Source organism: Saccopteryx bilineata, chromosome 11 (genome assembly GCF_036850765.1).
Source record: "Saccopteryx bilineata isolate mSacBil1 chromosome 11, mSacBil1_pri_phased_curated, whole genome shotgun sequence".
Classification (NCBI taxonomy): domain Eukaryota; kingdom Metazoa; phylum Chordata; class Mammalia; order Chiroptera; family Emballonuridae; genus Saccopteryx; species Saccopteryx bilineata.
Genome location: NC_089500.1, coordinates 1,670,411 through 1,689,886, shown reverse-complemented (window position 1 = coordinate 1,689,886; position 19,476 = coordinate 1,670,411). Strand labels below are relative to the sequence as shown.

Genomic DNA, 19,476 nt, shown 5'->3' with positions numbered 1-19,476 from the left:
CCAGGGGGCGATGCTCTGCCCCTCCGGGGCATCGCTCTGTTGCAACCAGAGCCACTCTAGCACCTGGGGCAGAGGCCAAGGAGCCATCCCCAGCACCCGGGCCGTCTTTGCTCCAATGGAGCCTTGGCTGCGGGAGGGGAAGAGAGAGACAGAGAGGAAGGAGAGGGGGAGGGGTGGAGAAGCAGATGGGCACTTCTCCTGTGTGCCCTGGCTGGGAATCGAACCCGGGACTTCTGCACGCCAGGCCAACGCTCTACCACTGAGCCAACTGGCCAGGGCCAAACCTGTTTTCTTAATTCTACGCCGTTCTCACTCAGGACCTGGAATTGCTAGCCGCTCTGGTTCACAGCAGGGGTCACATTGTCCGGGCGATGGCTGTGGAGGGGACATGTGTGGAGAGCAGGGTGTTTCTTCACCCAGGGCTCCATTGCCAGGTGGACACTTACAAGATGTCCAGCATGCTGGCCTCCACCCACTAGATGTCAGCAGCATCCACTCCCGTCGTGACAACTGCTAACGTATCCAGCCACCTCAAGATTTCCCTTGCCCTTGGGGGCAAAGTTGACCCCCCATGGAAGACTTCTGCCCGCAAACACCCTGGACATGTGGTCCTAGCTTGTCACTGTGTTCTGCAGACTCTGGAGCTAAGTTCAGTCCTGGGGCTTTGAGAAAAGGGTTTTCTAGGATGACCAAAGGTGAGGGCATCCTGGTGCGTGACCTACCTCATAAGTTGTCTGCTACTTCACCCGGCATGCTGCTGTACCGAGTGCCCAGCCCAGAAGCCAATGGGGATGGCGCTGCCCTCTGCAGGAGTAACACAAGATGTCTTGAGTCAGAAACGAGTTGTTGTCATAGCAAATCTGCTCCAGGACCCTTTGCACGGAAAAGGAGAACCATTGCCACAGAGGAAGATGACGGCTGTGGGAGAGGACCGCTTCTGCTCAGGCAGGAAGGTCAGCCAGCACTGAGGCAGGTGGACGGTGTGCAGGGCACAGCCCATCACATCGGGCCAGGTTTCTCTTTAGCTGAGAGTCAGCCTGTTCAGCTGTAGAGGATACTTCATCCTCCTTCTCTTAAAAATCAGCATGTCGCCCTGGCCGGTTGGCTCAGTGGTAGAGCGTTGGCCTGGCGTGTAGAAGTCCCAGGTTCGATTCCCGGCCAGGGCACACAGGAGAAGCGCCCATCTGCTTCTCCACCCCTCCCCCTCTCCTTCCTCTCTGTCTCTCTCTTCCCCTCCCACAGCCGAGGCTCCACTGGAGCAAAGATGGCCCGGGAGCTGGGGATGGCTCCTTGGCCTCTGCCCCAGGCGCTAGAGTGGCTCTGGTCGCAACAGAGTGACGCCCTGGAGAGGCAGAGCATTGCCCCCTGGTGGGCAGAGCATCGCCCCCTGGTGGGCGTGCCGGGTGGATCCCGGTCGGGCGCATGCGGGAGTCTGTCTGACTGTCTCTCCCAGTTTCCGGCTTCAGAAAAATACAGGAAAAAAAAAAAATCAGCATGTCACCTCTTTGAGCCTATAGATCGGACATAAGCGTATTTTGTTTGTAGGGGGCTGGGATGGGATTTGAACGAGATAATAGCACACATGGCGAGTTCTCAGTAAGTGGCTACATTTTCGTGAATATCAGTAATGGAAATCGTTAATGACTAGTAGTCTGCTGTGAGTCGTAGTCACAGTAATGATACTTCCCTGTAAAATCAGACAGGTGGGCATTGTGAAAACATGTCTGTGGACAGTGGGGAAATGGAGGCTCGGGGCATCCCATCCTGGTGCTCATGCACCTGAAGAGGCGCTGTCTGGACTTGAACCTCCATCTCCGATTCTGATCTCAAGGTTTCCCCTGCGGCACCGCTCAGAACTTGAGACGAAGGAACAATTGTGTGAGCAAATCCGGTCGGTCCCGCACTTGGGGACCCTCGAGGCCTGTTTCTCTGCCCCATGAAGATGAGGAGGCAGAGCCGCACTCCCAGGATGTCTCTCTCTCCTTCTGATTTTTATATCTTCTCTTGCTTGTAATTTGCCTTTCCCGCTTACTGGACTCTGGAGTGAAATTCTTGATTCTGGGTGCGTTTAGGGGTCTGCAGGACTTGCCGGTGGGCGCGGGGGGCAGGAAAGGAGACAACTACGTCTATTTGCGAACAGTCTGCTGTCCCGTTACAACAGCGCACGTCCCTCATCCTCTTCTAGGTTCGTATTTCTTCATCCTAGGACTCCCCGGTGTGCATGCTCCGTGGGGCACTTGGAAGAGGCCCACTGGTGAGGATTTTATAGATACAATTGTCTGATGACCTTTCATGTAAGCTGATCTCAAATGGGCCATTATCTACGGCACCCCATTTCATCTGGGCAGCTGGTTCCCGGGAAACCGTGCCTGCTGCCTCCATCCCCCCCGGGGGGGGGGGGGCTCAGCCCAGCACGGTGCCGTTGACTGCGAGGGCTTCAGCTCCTGTGGTGGCCTCTCTGCCATGGAACTCGTCACGCTGAACCCCTGCAGCCCGCCGCTGATGGGTCTGTTGGTTTCGAGTTTGGTGTCCTGTGTGTTTGGTCTCTGAGAAGAGGAGACATGGAAAGAACGACCAGCTAATAGTCTCCGGCAAAGCGTCCTGCTCCCGTTCCTGGGACGTCCCAGCCAGGGAGGTCACCACGGTGTCTGCTCACTGGCCCAGGGGTGGCGCACACTGTAGGGAAGGGCTCTGGTGATTGAGACTCCAAGTGTGTAAAACACTCCTGGTCCATCTGCAGGGGGCTAAGTGCCCAAACAGATGGACCAGCTAGGATGTGAGCACAATAAACCAGACCAGGGATGCCTCCGGGGGGGGGCAAGGGCAGGGGGCAGAGGGGGGCATGGTAAAGTCTGCTCCACAAGCAACCTCGAGACATTTTAATCATCCCACAGTAAGGCTCATAGACTGGAAAGCCGAGGTCAACACTTTCAAAATAAAGGTGATGTAGTTATGAGTCTGTTATTAATTACCTGCACCAAACACGGTCATTGCTCAGGGAGCTAAATGTATCCACAGGGAGAGGCTGAGCAGATGGTGATGTCGAGAGACTCCTGGCTTTTGAACCTGTGCAGATACACTGAGGTTGAACAAACAGTCCACGAGCCGAACACATCACAGAGTGACTATCAGGCATCAGCTACGAGGACATTTAAAAGAGGAGCTGCAGTCTCAGAGCAGTGTTTCCTGGGAGTTTATGTCCCCTTTGACTACACCATGATCGCACAGTCCATGTGCTGACCACACTGTCCACAGGTAAACCGCACCGAGGTGTTCTTCTCCTGGGGACGCACAACCGGTTTCAAACGTCTCGATAAGTGTGTCTGTCAAAATGGTTCTGAGTTCATCTAGTTCCATCCCAAACGCGGTCATCGCAGATTCCTTTGGAAGTATCCGTGAAACATAAATCCTTATGTAACATTGTGTCTGACGTGGGACTAATTGACTCTACGTTGAATTTGAGGCATTCAAATCATTCTACAGTCATGACCAAACCTCAAAAATCTCCAAAAACAAAAACAAAAAATCATTAAGCCGAATGAGAACTTGAAGACTTTTAGGGAATCCTGAAAAAAATCCAGAAAATGATAATAACAATAGAAATATAATAATAAATGTGCTATAAATAATTAGATAACAACAACAATTGTCATAAAAGAAACCCCCACTAATACCCTGGCCGGTTGGCTCAGAGGTAGATCGACGGCCTGGCCTGTGGAAGTCCCGGGTTCGATTTACCGCCAGGGCACATAGGAGAAGCGCCCAGCTGCTTCTCCACCCCTCCCCCTCTCCTTTCTCTCTGTCTCTCTCTTCCCTTCCCGCAGCCAAGGCTCCATTGGAGCAAAGTTGGCCCGGGTGCTGAGGATGGCTCCATGGGCTCTGCGCTAGAATGGCTCCAGTTACAACAGAACAACACCCCAGATGGGCAGAGCATCGCCCCCTGGTGGGCATGCCAGGTGGACTTGGTCTGGAGCATGCGGGAGTCTGTCTTTCTGTCTCCCTGCTTCTTATTTCAGAAAAATTAAAAACAAAAACAATAACAAAAGAAGCCCCACTAATAAGTTTCCCATTTCTCAATATGGCATTTCATGGTCAATATTAAAAACTGGTCCTGTTGGCCTATTGGTAAGATAATGCTCCATCAATGAGGTAATGTTCTCTTGTCTCAGTTACATGACATGAGGGTTTATGAAGGCAAAGCACACGAGACTGCAGGTGCTGCTCCTCATTCTGCAGGACCCCTTGGTGTGTCTGCATCACAAACACACCCATCTGCCAAGAACGCTGATGCTGTGGGCAATTGTCCTCTGAACCCAGTAAGGAACTTTGGAAAAATCATGCAGGGAGGAGAAGCCCCAACTTCTGGCCCTGCACTGCCTCAGTGGCCTTACCTGGTGTTCCTCCATCACAGCGTAAGGAAGGGAAGTGCAGCCCTGAGTCGGAAAGACTCCATCATAAAACTCAGGAGGAGGCGAGTGTCCTGGACAAGACGCTTAAAAGGAGACCCGAAGGGAACGCAGTAAGAGTTAAATACTCTGAGTGAAAAATTGCTTAGAAACACACCATCCCCAAATACATGTAAAAGCAGGTTAGGGGATTACTGTATAATATTACCAGCTAATTTTACTGTATAATATTACCAACTAATTTTGCATATGGCATTTCAGATATATTTTTAACCTAATTTAAGTGCATTCCACTGTGATTTCCCTACATTTGGCTTGTGCATAAAAATCCGATTACTGCAGCTAGACTAATGACAGTCTCTCTGGAAGCAGCCATCTTCTCCTTCTCCCTGAGGACGCTCAAGAAAGGTGCCTGATCTTCAAGAAAGCAAAGGCTGACGTACGCAGTCATTTTGGGGGAGTCGGAAAGAATGTTCTTGTTCCTGTGAATTTCTGGAGAAATGTCACTGGATCCTTAAAGTCGTCACCTCGCCCCCCCCCACACACACACACACAGGTGAACTATTTTGCCATCAAGTGGTGACAGAGACATAGTTCATCAATCTGGAAGATTTGGTTGACTTGAACGAGAGAAACAGCTGTACGTGTTCAAGCCCTTTAAGAAATTCATAGGTTCATGTAAAAATCTGACCTCTAGCTGGCTAGGTCTCACATCTCTCACATGTCAGATATAAGTAAGAAAAAAAATAGTTTCTTTTTTCAAGCCTTTACAATCTACATGGAGATTTAGCAAAGGATGGGTCATTCCTCTACTTCCTCTGATGGCGTATTGGCTCAGTCTGTTTTCTTATGTCAGGGACTGTGTTTTCCTCTGGCTCTGGCTCTGGGTGGGACCCTGCTTACCGAAGCCCTAGCTGAGTACTGTGCCTGACTGGGAGCAGATGTCCCCTGTTCTTGTAGATTTTTGGAGGGTTGTGGCACAAGGACAGGTGCCTGTATCTCATGTTTCATTTAGGTTCAAGGTAAGGAAGTTTTTCTGGGTTACCACTCCCCCATCTTTTTGAAAAAACAATCTCTTTGTTTTCCTTTCTCTCCTCACATATAACGTACCTTCCAAAGATTCAATTCTCTGCCTCTAAGTCATTTTCGAGTTTAGCCTTCAAACGCTTCAGAAGATCAGCATTGTTAAGGCAATAGAAAGTCAAGATCAATTTGAAAATACTTACAAAAGAGCGGTTTCCATGGTCTGTTTAAATATTAAGGTGTCACAAAAGTAAGCACAGTCATTGTGGAGAAAAGTCTAAGAGCGGGAAGGTGAAAAGGAAGGTTCTGTCCGCGCCCTGCCTGCCGAGTCTCGCTGTCCCCCGAGCCCCTCTGGGGAAATCACCACCAATCATTCTGTGTGTGTTTCTAAGACATTCCCCAGTCACTCGCAAAGATACTTATGTCCTAATTCCTTCTAACTCTTAAAAAAAAGAGAGAAGGCGTCCTCTCTTGCGCCTTGGTTTCTTACCACGTGTCTTGGAAACTTTGCCAGCTGTTATCACTCCACTTCAGTCTGTCGTACTTAAACACATTCGGTAACAAATAAACAGTGCAGGAAGGCGTAAGGCCAAGAGCCGCAGTCATACACACGCCTGCCTGAACATGCTGCAACTCCCCAGAGCCATTGCTTGGGACTATGTCTCTGTCAGCTCTATCAGAGGTGCCTCCATGACTTGAGGTCATATGTTTATATCTTATATCTATTTTTTTAAAAATTTGTACATCAGACACTATTTATTAGAACTCTGAGAGGAAATGTGACTATTCAACTCACTTTCACTCTTTCGTGATTGCATTTCTCGATTAAGACGTTAACAGAGACTATTGTAGAACTATTTCTACACACACAATCATTTTTAAGTAACAGCTTTATTGAGGTATACCTGACATTCCACAAAATTCACCCCTTCTGGAGATTACTGCTCAGTGGTTTGCTCACGGAGAGGTCAGCCATCGTCACAATCCAGCCCCAGAGCAACCTCATGGCACCAAACGGATGCTCCCTGTCCCATGCTTTGCCTCAGGTGACCACTAATCCACTTCCTGTCTCTATGGGTTTACTCACTCTGGGCATTTTAGATCAACTGAGTCATGCAATACGCAGCCTTTCATGACTGGCCTCGTTCACAGCATAATCCTTTCAAGGTTCATTCGTATAGTAGCATGAATCAGTAGTTCATGGCCAAAGAATATTCCATTTTATGGGTAGACCCAATTTTGTTTATCTATGCATCAATTGGTACTTTTTGGGGGGTTATGTTTTGTTTTGGGTAGTTTGAGGAAGGCTTGTATAAGTATTCATGTATAATATTTTTTTTGTGAAGATATATTTTCCATTCTTTGATTATATCCTCCATTTTAAGGTAAAACAAACAAAAACACCTTAACCAGAAATCCAAAAGATGTAAAACAAGGGTTAAAAAGAAGCATGAACATATAAAACAGGTAGAAAGTAGAAAATAAAATGTTAAAAATATGTTCACTTGGATCAATAACAAATGTAAATGTCCTAAACTGTTCAGTTAAAAAAATTAGAGATTGTCAAATTGGATTTTAAAATAATTCAGGTAAGTTTCCTAGAGATATGTCTAAATCACAGGACATTGAAAGATTGCAAATTATGGAGCAAACCAATAAAAACCAAAGGATGTTGACACACCTAGAGTAATACCAGGCAATTATACCTTAGGGAAAGAAGTATCCTGAGACCCATTTATAAAATTAAAATGAAGAAAAACATCCAGTTTATTATTTAAGAACATATGCATAAGCCATAAACACAGGAAGAAATTACTAACAGACACCATAGGTTACCTGGAGATGATGAGGGTGGGGTTAGAGGTTGTGATTGGGGAAGTCCATAAAAGCAGCTTTAATTCTATTGATAATTTTTTTATTATTCTAAGCTGGGTGGTGGCTACATGAGTATCGGATATGATTTCGTCATGTGTGTCCTGTGCTGAAAAAAGTTCATAACAATAGTAATAATAATAAAAAACACTCTCTTCCAAATCTTATTACAAATAACGTTCAGTGCAATAGAGCTGTCCACCACAGGATACCATGAAAGTGTAGGTCAGAGCCCCTTGGGAGGGACAGCAACTCTGGTGGGTAAGACAGTTTAATGAGGTTTGCTTGTACCCTCTTAGGGAAGGTAAGAGTGTTCTTATTTTAGCAAGGTATACTTGGATAATAAGCAAGTTGCTTAAACTGAATTTTGTCCTTTGGCAAATGTGTGTGGATAAAACTACCTTATCTTATTTTATGAGTTCCTTGCAAAAGAATCATGAGTATTAAATTGTCAACCAATGGCCATTGGTGCCAGTTCAACACCAACAGATATCCCCAATTTGGGGTGTGGGGAAGAAGGAAACTTTCTTCATGGTCATCAGCTCGACTGTGATACCGCCCAACTGAGGAATGACTCAGTAGTGCCACAGCTCAATTATGAAGCAGCAAAGGTGTGAGGTGCCCTGGGACAAGGGTTCTCTTCGGCTAGACAGCTCTGCTCAACTTCAGAAACATCATTGGTGTTTCAGCTCCAGCAGGGAAATACCCTTCTCTCTTGCAAGGTGCAAAACAAAAGTGCTCTCTGCCAGTCAGAGGGGAGCTGACTTATATAGAGAGAAGTCCCCAGCCCTGGTTCCTGATTGGCCCATCTTCATGCTAATTAGGACTTCCAACTCCTTGCAGTTTGATTGGTCCAAAAAGCACTGTCTTGATTGGTCAGAATAAAGCCCCTCTGATTGGTTGGTGAAAATACTGATGGGTATGGATACAGATGCAAAACTCTAATTGGACAGGGAAAGCTCAGTCCTATTGGTTGAAATTGGATTCCAGGGATTATAAGGGTGCGCTCAGCTGGCAGGAACAGAGTGCAGGTAGGTGGGTCAGTGCAGACTTCTCATTGAAGTGTAGTTTGCCTGCATTGCTTGTGTGTAGAAATGGCTGCTGCCCCTCTTGGTAGGTATCTGCCTTCTCAGGGTCGATAAAATGAAACAATGAATGCAGACTTTTGGGACATAGGAGGTGTTCAACAAACTGTATCAAAATCTTTCTAGAAATGAATAGAATGCCTGAGATAAAATGAAAGAGAAACAAGATAACCACTTACTTCCCAGACTCCAGGGGCGCAGAGGGCCCTGGCTCCAGGTTGGCACACTTCCTTCACAGCCAGGCACTGCTCTACACCGGCCTGCCTCTCTGTACCCCGCCCACTCACCTGTGCAGTGCCCGCCCTTTCAAGCTCAGTATTTGGGACTCTCACTTGTCCTTTGGAGATGGAAGGAAACAGGCGTGTTTGAGAGTGAATGTAAGGCAAATCGTATAAACTGTAAACACAGGAGTCCCTCTGGCTCTCTAATTATCCCCTCTAGATTATAGACAGTACTGTACTCAGCACCAATTTCTTTCATCTTTCACGTCAGTACTTCCGTCCCTGCCACTCAGAGGAGCAATGCAGGGCAGAACTGGCGTGAAGTCGGATGGTATGATGGACACCTTCCACTTTTCTCTTATTCATGCATGTTTGTAAGGAAAACTCAAGCAGGCTATTCGTTGTTCTTTCCTGCTTCTTTCCTCCCTGGCTGAGGGCAGGGTGAGGGATTTCACAAAGTTCCGGGTCACTGTGCCAATCTCTGACTTCCTGGGGTTTATTGCGGGGGTGGTTGTGGAGGGGCGCAGGGAGCGCTCTCACTGACAACCTCACCATGAGGGAGAAAGATGAAGGGTGCTGATGGGTGCAGAGGCCTGTGCACCCCTTGGCCTCCCTCCCGCCGCTAGAGCTGCTCAGCTACCCTTGCTGCTGGGCGGGTATCGCAGCCGCAGCCACCGTTTTCGCTGGACGCAGGCGGGTCCGCACCTTGCAGAGCGCGCGGCTGATTCCAGCGAGGAGGTGGGCGGCGACCCATCCATTAGGATTGGTCCAGTCTCTGCGTGTGGAGACTTCCGGGGACAAGAGAAGCACCCAGCGGGCACGGATTTCACCCAGGCTCTGTCCTCTCTGCGTCTCAGTTGCAACAGAGAGGCCCAGGCACCTTCATGCCAACCGCCAGGATAGCACCGAGGGAGAGCGCGCGCTGTTGACGACTTGGAAGCCCGGCAACAGCTGTCAGCGGAGACGGTTGGGAGGCGCGGGGAGCCCCCTCCAAGAACCGCGGCGAGACCTGTGCGAGCCCGGCTGAGCTCCGGGTGCGCTCGGGAAGGCAGCGACTCAGAACAACAGGTGTAGCCTAAAGCCACTCCCGGAGCGAGAGGATCGGCCTCAGGGATCGCCGCGGGGATTGGGAGCCGGTAAGGCGCAGAGAGGATTCTCTCCACTTCCAGCCCCACCCCCCCACTCCCCGGCTTGGTGGCGGCGCAGCGAGCAGCGGCGCTCGGGCGGTGGTCCCCTGCGCTCTCGAGGTCGCCGCCTCCGCCCAGGAAGGTTCAGTTCTCAGGCGGACCTGCACAAAGACGGTGCCACTAGGCACAGCCGCCCGGGCGCGCTCCTACCGAGGAGGCTCAGGCTCGGAAACTCTCGTTCTGTGCTCGGGACTGGGATTCCGGCGCCCCTCAGCATCTTCTGTCCACGGCAGGCAGCCCTCAGCCGTGCGCCCCGGGCTCCCCTGCGGGCCATGGAGCTGGTGGCCGAGAACTCCAGCGAGGGCAACGCGAGCGGGACCCAACCCCCCACCCCAGACCCACCGCCGCTCTTCGGTATCGGCGTGGAGAACTTCATCACGCTGGTGGTGTTCGGCCTGATCTTCGCGCTTGGCGTGCTGGGCAACAGCCTGGTGATCGCCGTGCTGGCGCGCAGCAAGCCGGGCAAGCCGCGCAGCACCACCAACCTGTTCATTCTCAACCTGAGCATCGCCGACCTGGCCTACCTGCTCTTCTGCATCCCCTTCCAGGCCACAGTGTATGCGCTGCCCACCTGGGTGCTGGGCGCCTTCGTTTGCAAGTTTATTCACTATTTCTTCACGGTCTCCATGCTGGTCAGCATCTTCACGCTGTCCGCGATGTCGGTGGATCGCTACGTGGCCATCGTGCACTCTCGCCGCTCCTCCTCCCTGCGGGTGTCCCGCAACGCGCTGCTGGGCGTGGGCTGCATCTGGGCGCTGTCCATTGCGATGGCCTCGCCCGTGGCCTACCACCAGGGCCTCTTCCACCGGGACGTCGGCAACGAGACCTTCTGCTGGGAGCAGTGGCCTGACCAGCGCCACAAGAAGGCCTACGTGGTCTGCACCTTCGTCTTCGGCTACCTGCTGCCGCTGCTGCTCATCTGCTTCTGCTATGCCAAGGTGGGCGCGCGCGGGCCAGGCGCGGCTGGCGGGAGGGCGGCGGGCGCCGCAGGTCCTGGGCTTCTCCGTTTGTCCCCGGGGCCCCTTTCTGAGCCCCGCAGAAACCCCCACCGCTTTGCCCTGGTCCAGATTACACTGTAGGGAACGCTCCCTAGACTTGGGTTTGCTGGTTTGAGGTGATGGAGAAAGTTACCTGAAGTTTTGGGGACGCTGGGAAAGTTTGCAGTTCACATCCCAGAGTCCCAGCCTCCCCTCTCCCGGTGCCGGCCGCCGCAGCCCGAAGCCCCAGGTTGTCCCAGCGTAGGGCAGGAGCTCAACTTTCCTCTTCTCGGTGGAGGGAAACTCGCTAGGTTTTAACAACTCAGACCCATACAGCCCGAGGTGTGATGCAGCGTTGCAGCGAGTACGTGGTCACTCTGAGCGCGCGGGCCTTTGGACAGGGTCCCTTACGGAAGGCTCTGCCGGGATCTGGCTCTGGGAAGCCACTGCCCCTAGTGACAGAACTTCACATTTTATTTTACACAGAAGTTGAGCTTTATAAGCCCAGTGGTAGAACAATATTTCTTCAAGGAGTTTGCGGAGAACTTTGTATAGATGGGTTTCAGTTCTTTTTAGGAAGTCTGTATGTAAAGAATGCAAGCGATGCAGGTGGCTGGTCTGACTTTCTCCCTGGGGACAGAGAACAGGTGGGCCAGCTCTGAGGACTGCTCACCTCACAGGGACATTGTCCCTGCTCACCCTTCAGGGAGCCTCGCAGAGCTCAGCCCACTCCCTCCTCTTTTATTAATAACACAGGTTTTGAGGACTTCATACTGATCAAAAGTCTTGAACATTTTACACAACTTGTTTACATCTAAGTAAGAGAAGAGCATGCGCCTAATACTCAGGTGATCGCGACCCAGAGGCCGAAGTCCAGTGTCCCCAGCATACTGTCTGGGGAGCAGCATCTCCATAAAAAAAAACACCCTCGTAACCGATGTCTGATATTTCCCCCATTTTCCCTCCGTCTCTCTGTGTCCCCTCCTGTTTCCAATACTGCGCTGACCGTAGGGGCCACGAGTGACCAGATGAGGTTCAGTAATGATTTTTTTATTCAGTTCAGAAAGTATTATTTCCCCAGCGACAGGGTTTAAGAAAAGCCGTCTGGGTTCGGTGTCCCCCTCCCCCATATCGTCCCTGCAGAGTTATGTCTGTTTTGAAGGGTGATAGTTTTGGATATCTTTCTGGAAGAACGGCCTGTATGAAAGGGTTAGGGAATTTAGAAAAGGACTCTAGCTGAGCTCTTTGGTCAACAGCTGGCTTACTCACCCAAGTCTCTTGTGAGTGCAGATCACAGCACAGAGGTCGGACAGGTGCCTAGGGTCATTTAATCTTCAGGACGACCCCAGGCTGGAGCCATCATTCCTATTTTATTCATCAGGAAAAAGGGTTTTGGGAAGAACTGAAGCAACTGATCCAGATGAAGAAGCTGGCTAGTGGTTCAAGAAGGTTTCTATGCAGGGATCCCCATCCTCTGAACGGGGGGACAGTTGGTAGGGCCTTGGGGGACATGAAGCTTGGGACTAGAGGGGTTCTTCAAATATGTGCCTCTTATTTCATAATCATATAGATTAGAACTGAAGCACGATCTCTTTGTTTCCCAGAAGATTGGAGGGACTCTTAATGGAAATGTCAAGGTAGACTTCAAGGATTAAATTGGGCTACATTGCCAACAAAGAGCAAAGTTTGAAATTTAAAAAAAAAAAAAAATATATATATATCTATATATATCTCAATAAATACATGATCGTGGTGATATTTTTAATGTGGAAATAGTTTTCCTTTAAGCATAATTGGAAGTATCTTTTGAATTCAACTTAAATTAGCAAATTCATTTCATGGCTTGCATAGGTGGAGATGTTATGTTGTTTCAAGTTGCTTTTCTTCAGCTTAAGCATCAAGTAGAAGCTCTCCAGCTAGGGATTTTGCTCCCTGAATGTTAAGTTCAGGATGACCGTTACTTGTGACAAGCCCAGTCTGCCAGGTTCCTCCACATCCCCAGATATACCTGATGCCCATGAAGACCTTGGCTAAGGTTTAACTCTATGCCACCTACACACGCTTCTAAACGCCTAAAACAGTGGAGAAATGCCACCGTGGCATCATCATTACTCTCTAAAGAAATGTTTTCATCACCCATCGTGATACCATTCTTTGTCTTTTTATGACAAACCTTCGTTGGGTTGGGATGCATCATGATGCATTAACATGTGGGCACATAGTGTGGGCCACTAAAGGGAAACAGAGCTAGGAAAAAATACACTTGGGTGTGTTCTCCACTCACCACTCAACAACCTTCCTGAAGTGGTTTGAAGTTACTGCGATGAAATACCACAGTTTGTAGAAGGAATGACTGGACCTCCCAACAGCATTATCAAGCAGATAACATTTGACTTTTCTCCTTCGGCTTCCTCTCCGGGTGTCCCTCTGTTCTCTCCTCTTATGCCTTGTCCTCAGTGTCCAGTGTCCTTCCTGTGGCCTCCTGCTAAGAAGGCTGCTACCAAGCAACACTGCCAGGCGAGTCTTCTCCAAGCAGGGTCCTACTTCTAGCTCTTACCTCCCCTCTTTGAAAGACTTCTTCTTTCCTTCTGCAAAAGCTTCTTGTTGAGCTTTCCCTTCCTCCCAGTTTCTTGTACCACACTTTCCGGTAGCAGAATAATAACCTAACCCCTTGCCCCAACTTATTGAAAGGGATCCCGGGTGCTACAGTAGCAAGTAAAAGTCTTGTCTCATGAAGGATGCTAAGCCAGCTACTATAGGCAATGAAAAGCATTTTAGTAGGGCTTGGAACCTGGTGTCAGAAATTTACACCCTAATGGCGGCTGCTTAACGGGGGGCTGGGCTCCCCAGGTTGGTAGATAAATCCTGTGGTTTCCCAGTTAGGTATGACTGGTCACACAGAAGTCTGCATCCAACGCATGGGGCAGGCTTTGGCAAGAAGTCCAATTCGATAATTAAATTATTTCCATGCCGCAGTGCCAGAGGGAAGGGAAGATGTGGCTGGAACGTGGTCATGTTCTTGGAAAAACTCACTCAGCAACTGACAAGACAGTCTAAAGCCCTTAGTCATCCAGTGGTGCTTTTTCCTTAGCTCTTGGCTCAGGCGGGCTAGGAAAGTGAGCTCACATACCTGTCTGCCCTCTCTACACCACAGTCTTGGGTCTGCTGGAAGGTCCTATACTATGTAACCCAAATGTGTCACACTGTATCTCTTGACTCACACACTGGTAGAAGACAAGGATAGTTTTCCTGATGAATGAAGCCCAAAGGAGACTCCCCCACGGGGTGCTAACCTCAAACCTGGCTAACGTGCAGTCTATAAATCCCAAGTGAGGCTGAATGTCCCAAGCATGGGTTCTTTCAGAGCTCAGCACAGGGGTAACAGTTTCAACAAAGGATGAAAGGGACCCGATGGGCGGAAATTTGCTTTAAGGAGACTTGTAGCGAGGACAGCCAGCAAAAAGGAAACAAGGGACACGTGGCAGCAAACACTGGCCGCCCGGGAGCTCCCTGATGGCTCTGCCTTCATTTGCCCACTTGCTCCTGCCCTGTGGGATGGTGCCCTCTGGCTTTTGTCCACATGTAAAATTTCACATCGTGTCCAGCGTGGTCCCACCAGCACTGGGACCTGGTGATGGTTGTTGAAATGTAGACTCCTGGTGGGAAATCCAGGTGGAAGGTGGACCAATGAGGGTGGGTAGCGGCATGGCTCTTTTTGGACAAAAACCTGGAGTGACATGCCCAGGATCGCTGGGCACACAGGTGCTCCGACTGTGCACTGCACCCGAATACGGATGCGGTTGGCAGTTCTCAACCATCATTAACTTGCTCACCTATGTGCCTTTCAAACTGAGTGGCTTTTATAAATAATGGTATTACCATTTCAGGATGCCAAGAATTGCAACACAGATGGTGACTTGTGGGGCACGAGGCAAAGCCAGTTTTATTAATCTGTTTTCCAGGTGCTTAATCATCTGCATAAAAAGTTGAAGAACATGTCAAAGAAGTCAGAGGCATCGAAGAAAAAGGTAACATTCACAAACATATACCTATAATACTTATGTCACCGTTTAGAACTTGATTTGTTTTCATTTTAAATCTATCCTTGTATTTACCAATGCCTGTGGATCTTCAGTTCCTTGGTCCAGATGTTTGAAGTGAAGCTCATATTCTTAGGAGTTGGGTAAGAAGATGGAAAGTCAGCTCTTGAGGGGGAAGCAGATAACCATTTTGCTGCATTAGGATGTAGACGTTTGGGGAGGCAGGAAGCTGTGTTGTTTGGACTCTGAGCCTCTGTTGGGGGTATGCTGTGCTCCGAGGGGTGTTGGGACAGAGGGTCTTAGCATTGGGAGGTGGAAGCAGAGTTTCTCTTTCGTTCTCACAGCCTCGGACCTTACTAGCCACTGAACATATGTCCGATATCTTCTGATAGATTTAATTGCCTCTGTGTTTGCATGGAACAAATAAAGGATGGTGCGTGCATGCGTGTGCATGCGTGTGTGTGTGTATACACGTCTGAGGAAGAGACAGCAGAGAGGTGCCGGGGAGGGCCGGGAGAGGGAATAGGAAGAGAGGAGGAGAGAGAAGGAGGAAGAGGGAAGTCCGGGGCAGAAAGCGAGGCTCGATGGTTTGTTTCCGAAGGCAGAGGATAGGTCAGGTCACTACCCTGGGGTCTCAGCATGGACAGTATCCCTGCTGTGTGTGCCTTGTCAGTGTCTGCTAGACAGCATCTCCATGGGACCCAGATGGTGACAGCTCACTCATTCTGGCTTCGCTTGTCTCCAGCTCAGCCCAGTTCTCCCTCTCCATGCTGCATGCACCCACACAGGGGTCCTCTGGACAGCTCTCCTGCATGTTTGGGGAGAATGCAGACAAATGAGGCTTCTATGGCAGAAGTAACAACAATAAGAGGTTAGAGCCCTGGGACTGGGTGATGCTCTGCTCCAGCACGGCTAGATAGGGCGGATGTTTTCCCCAGAAGGCTGATCAGAGACTGAAATGAGTTGGGAGACTTCAGACTGGGACAGACATCATTTGGGATGCTCACTGCCGGGAAGAACCCAGAGCAGGGAGCCCTCTCCACACCCCACCATCCCCCGGGACCTTCCCCAGGTGCTGACCCATCTGGCGTGAAGTCATTCAGCAAGCTCCGCGACTGTCGTTTACACAACGACAGCCGGCTTTTCATCATCCCCATCTTTTAGTCACCCTTCTTTTCGCTCCAGCCAAGTTCCATTAGACATTTTCTGAGCAGAATTCTTTGAAGAAAAGAAGATGTCTCAGATGACTTGAATCAGCATGTCTCCCCTGAAGATGTGAGAGGAGTGTTTTTCAGAGGCTTCTGGCAGGAAGAGTGTAAAGCAGCCAGGCTGACAAAGGGCCCAGACTCAGGGACAGGACCCAGTGCTCACCTGAGGATGATGGCTTCCATGCCAAGGGCAAGGGGGCGCTGTGTAGGCACAGGGCACGACTCCGGCTCTGATGGAGGCCGATGACACCACAGGAAATGCAAAGTGTCCTGTAAGAAATGTGGAGAAATTACCCTCATGGTCCACAGAGCAGACTTTTTCCCCTGTGTCCTGACACTTCAAAGGGAAAGAGAGGAAGGACTTTTCCAGGTCTTTCTGGGAAGAACAGGCTTGTGGACATTGAGGAAATGCTTTTGGCTTTCACCTGATGTGGGCAAGACAGTTGGCTTTTGTTGTGTGTTTTTTATCAGTGGTTCTTCAAACACCCGAGGTTTCCAGAACCTTCCTAATGATCATTACCACCTAAGCAGAGCCGTGGCAATGAGGCTTGGACATGTGACTTTTCACGTCACATGTGATGAGCTCACAGACTGGCTTCAGCGCTGGCTTGTGGCAGTTGATGGCTTACGGAGAGCTCTGAGTGGTTCTTGCCCCGTGTCCCCAGCCATTCAGAGCTTGGCTTTGGGGGTCAAAGACCTGGCTTCGAGCTCTCACTTTGCGTTCAGCTGTGGGGCAGTCAGTGCTAGTCTTCCCTCAATACTGAGTCTCAGTTTTCTCACCGACAGCCCACAGTCATTGCAGGGTCTACTCCCCGCAAGTGCTGGGAACAGAATGAGGAATGAGCATAGTTCGCGGTCACCTGCTGATCTCAGTGACGTCCTCACGGTCCTGTGTCTGCTGTTGCCATCAGATGGGCAAGGTCCGCTGGTCCTGAGTTCACTTGCTGGAGGAAGCCGCCTTGGAAGGAAGGGGCCAGCTGGTTGCTTTGTATTGTATAGTTGAAAAAATAGCAACAGACCCCCATCTGCTGAGCGAATCCATAGAGATGAGGTGTTCCGTTAATCACAACTTCAGCTCCTTAGCTATTGTTTTTCAACATGTAGTCCTGAGCTGCTGGGCACAAAACACAGGACAAGTGGCCCCCAGGCTTGACCCCAGCCCTTAGGTTTGCAGCCCCTGGAGGAGGTGATGGGTGTGCCCTCAGCGTAGGGAGCAGGGGGTGGCAGGAGGGGTCCAGAGGTGGGGAGGCCGGTCCCTGATAAGGTCCTCGTCAGGGAGGACCTCCACACATCTGTTCCGCAGAAGCCTCCTCACTCATGCGTGGAAACCCCACGTTTGGGTTTCGAGCATTTTCGGTTTGGAAGCATCAGAGAAAGATGACCGAGCTAGCAAGCGGGGCTGATTGGTCCATGGACAAAACCCAACATGGCTTTCTGGACTGCGCTATGTTCTTAACCCCTTGAGTGGTACAAACGTTCATGTACATCCTCACTCAAAGGGTGAAAAGAAAACTCACTACTCAGAAGGGTTAACTTTCTAAAGTTTAAGGAGGGGGAATAAACACTCACAGATCTGTTGGGGCAATTATTTGGGGCAGGGTCCGGGTGCTTGTCTGAGCCGCCACTCTGGGGAAGTTGTCTCAGGGTGGAAGGTGTCAAGTGACCATGTTGACTCTCCGGACCCTTCTGTTTCCGTGGCGGAAAGCACATGCCCCACCCTTCACATGCATTTCATAGATACAGCAGAACTGTCCCCTGGGGAGCTCATGACTGGCGTTGAAGACATTGGAACAAAACTATTGTGTGGGCCCTGGCTGTTTGGTTCAGCAGTAGAGTGTTGGCCCGGTGTGTGGAAGTTCTGCGTTCGATTCCTGGCCAGAGCACACAGGAGAAGCTCCCATCTGCTTCTCCACCCCTCCCCCTCTCCTTCCTCTCTGTCTCTCTCTTCCCCTCCCACAGCCAAGGCTCCATTGGAGCAAAGTTGTCCCCAGGCGCTGAGGATGGCTCCATGGCCTCTGCCTCAGGTGCTAGAGTGGCTCTGGCTGCAATGGAGCAATGGCCCAGATGGGCAGAGCATGGCCCCCTGGTGGGCATGCCAGGTGGATCCCAGTTGGGTGTATGCGGCAGTCTGTCTGACTGCCTCCCTGCTTCTCACTTCAGAAAAAAATACAAAAAAAACAAAAACGAAAAATTGTTGTGTGACCTGAAGGTCAACACTTGGCTCAGACCTGGTGTGTCTCTTTGATCCCGTGGGGACGAGCGTGACATTGTCATAGCCCATGCTCTAAATGTGTATGGCTCCTCCCCTGTTGGGACTGATGGTCTTCTCCCCCCCAGACAGCGCAGGCGGTGCTGGTGGTGGTCGTGGTCTTTGGGATATCCTGGCTGCCGCACCACGTCATCCACCTCTGGGCTGAGTTCGGAGTGTTCCCGCTGACGCCCGCGTCCTTCCTCTTCCGAATCACCGCCCACTGCCTGGCGTACAGCAACTCCTCGGTGAACCCCATCATCTATGCCTTCCTCTCGGAAAACTTCAGGAAGGCCTATAAGCAAGTGTTCAAATGCCGCCTTCGCAAAGAGGCGTCCCCCCAGGACGCTAAAGAAACCAAGAGCCGGATGGACACCCCGCCATCAACCAACTGCACGCATGTGTGAGGAAGGACACGTTGGGTTCCTGACCTTGCCCCATGGGGGTTCCATGGATGGGGACCAGGCACATGAGAACACAAGGAGGGGTTAGGCCAGGCTGCACCTCTTAGCGTCACAGCAGTACCGATGGTTTCAGTCAAATCCCACTTGTGCTAAAGAAGTACTTTGATCCATGTAGGAAATCCCTAGATCCTAGTGAAAATGATTTCCAAATTTTATTGTATTTTTAAGTTCTCTTTCAAGGAACGTGCTGCATTGTTTTATACCTCTGAAGAAATGAGAGTTTAATGCGATTCCATAGAGATGTTCAATTCTTTATAGAATTAGGAGGAAGGACCTATAAATATGGTCGGAAAATTGATGGTTTATAGTTTGAAGGAGACGTATTTTGGAAGAAAAAAACTGCATACTTTAGTGTTTTGGCTTTAAGGAAAGGGGTGATAGTATAAGCTGTGTGTTATAAAGTGGGCATACAGAGAATATGTTACTTGAATTTTATTTTTGTCACCATTTCTGTGGCGGCACAGCTGTTAAACGGGGTTCAGACCTCACCAAGTTTATTGGTGCTGGTCCCATGTGTTGCTAGGGGTGAACAGTGTGCAAGGTTAGGGAGGTGTGCAGCTTCCATCTGTGGTCACAGGTCCTCTGAGTTGACCTCAGGGGGATCAGCAGGGTCTACAGCACAGATTCTAGGGTGTTAGCTGTTGGTGTTACCATGTGACACCTATCCTGTGAACTGGAACTTTGTAGAGTTGACTGAAGAAAAAAAAATCAGAAAGAACTGCCAGGTTCAACTATTCTAATAGTG

The 19,476-nt window shown here is 50.1% G+C and overlaps 1 protein-coding gene across 1 annotated transcript; it reads left to right on the top strand.

The window, feature by feature from the left end:
* The first annotated feature begins 10,004 nt into the window (after positions 1 to 10,004).
* GALR1 (galanin receptor 1) lies at positions 10,005 to 18,674 on the top strand. Its single transcript, XM_066247295.1, has 3 exons — positions 10,005 to 10,732; positions 14,734 to 14,799; positions 18,357 to 18,674. Exons 1-3 carry the CDS (start codon positions 10,067 to 10,069, stop codon positions 18,672 to 18,674), a joined length of 1,050 nt encoding a protein of 349 aa, XP_066103392.1. The 5' UTR covers positions 10,005 to 10,066.
* Positions 18,675 to 19,476: the final 802 nt, after the last annotated feature.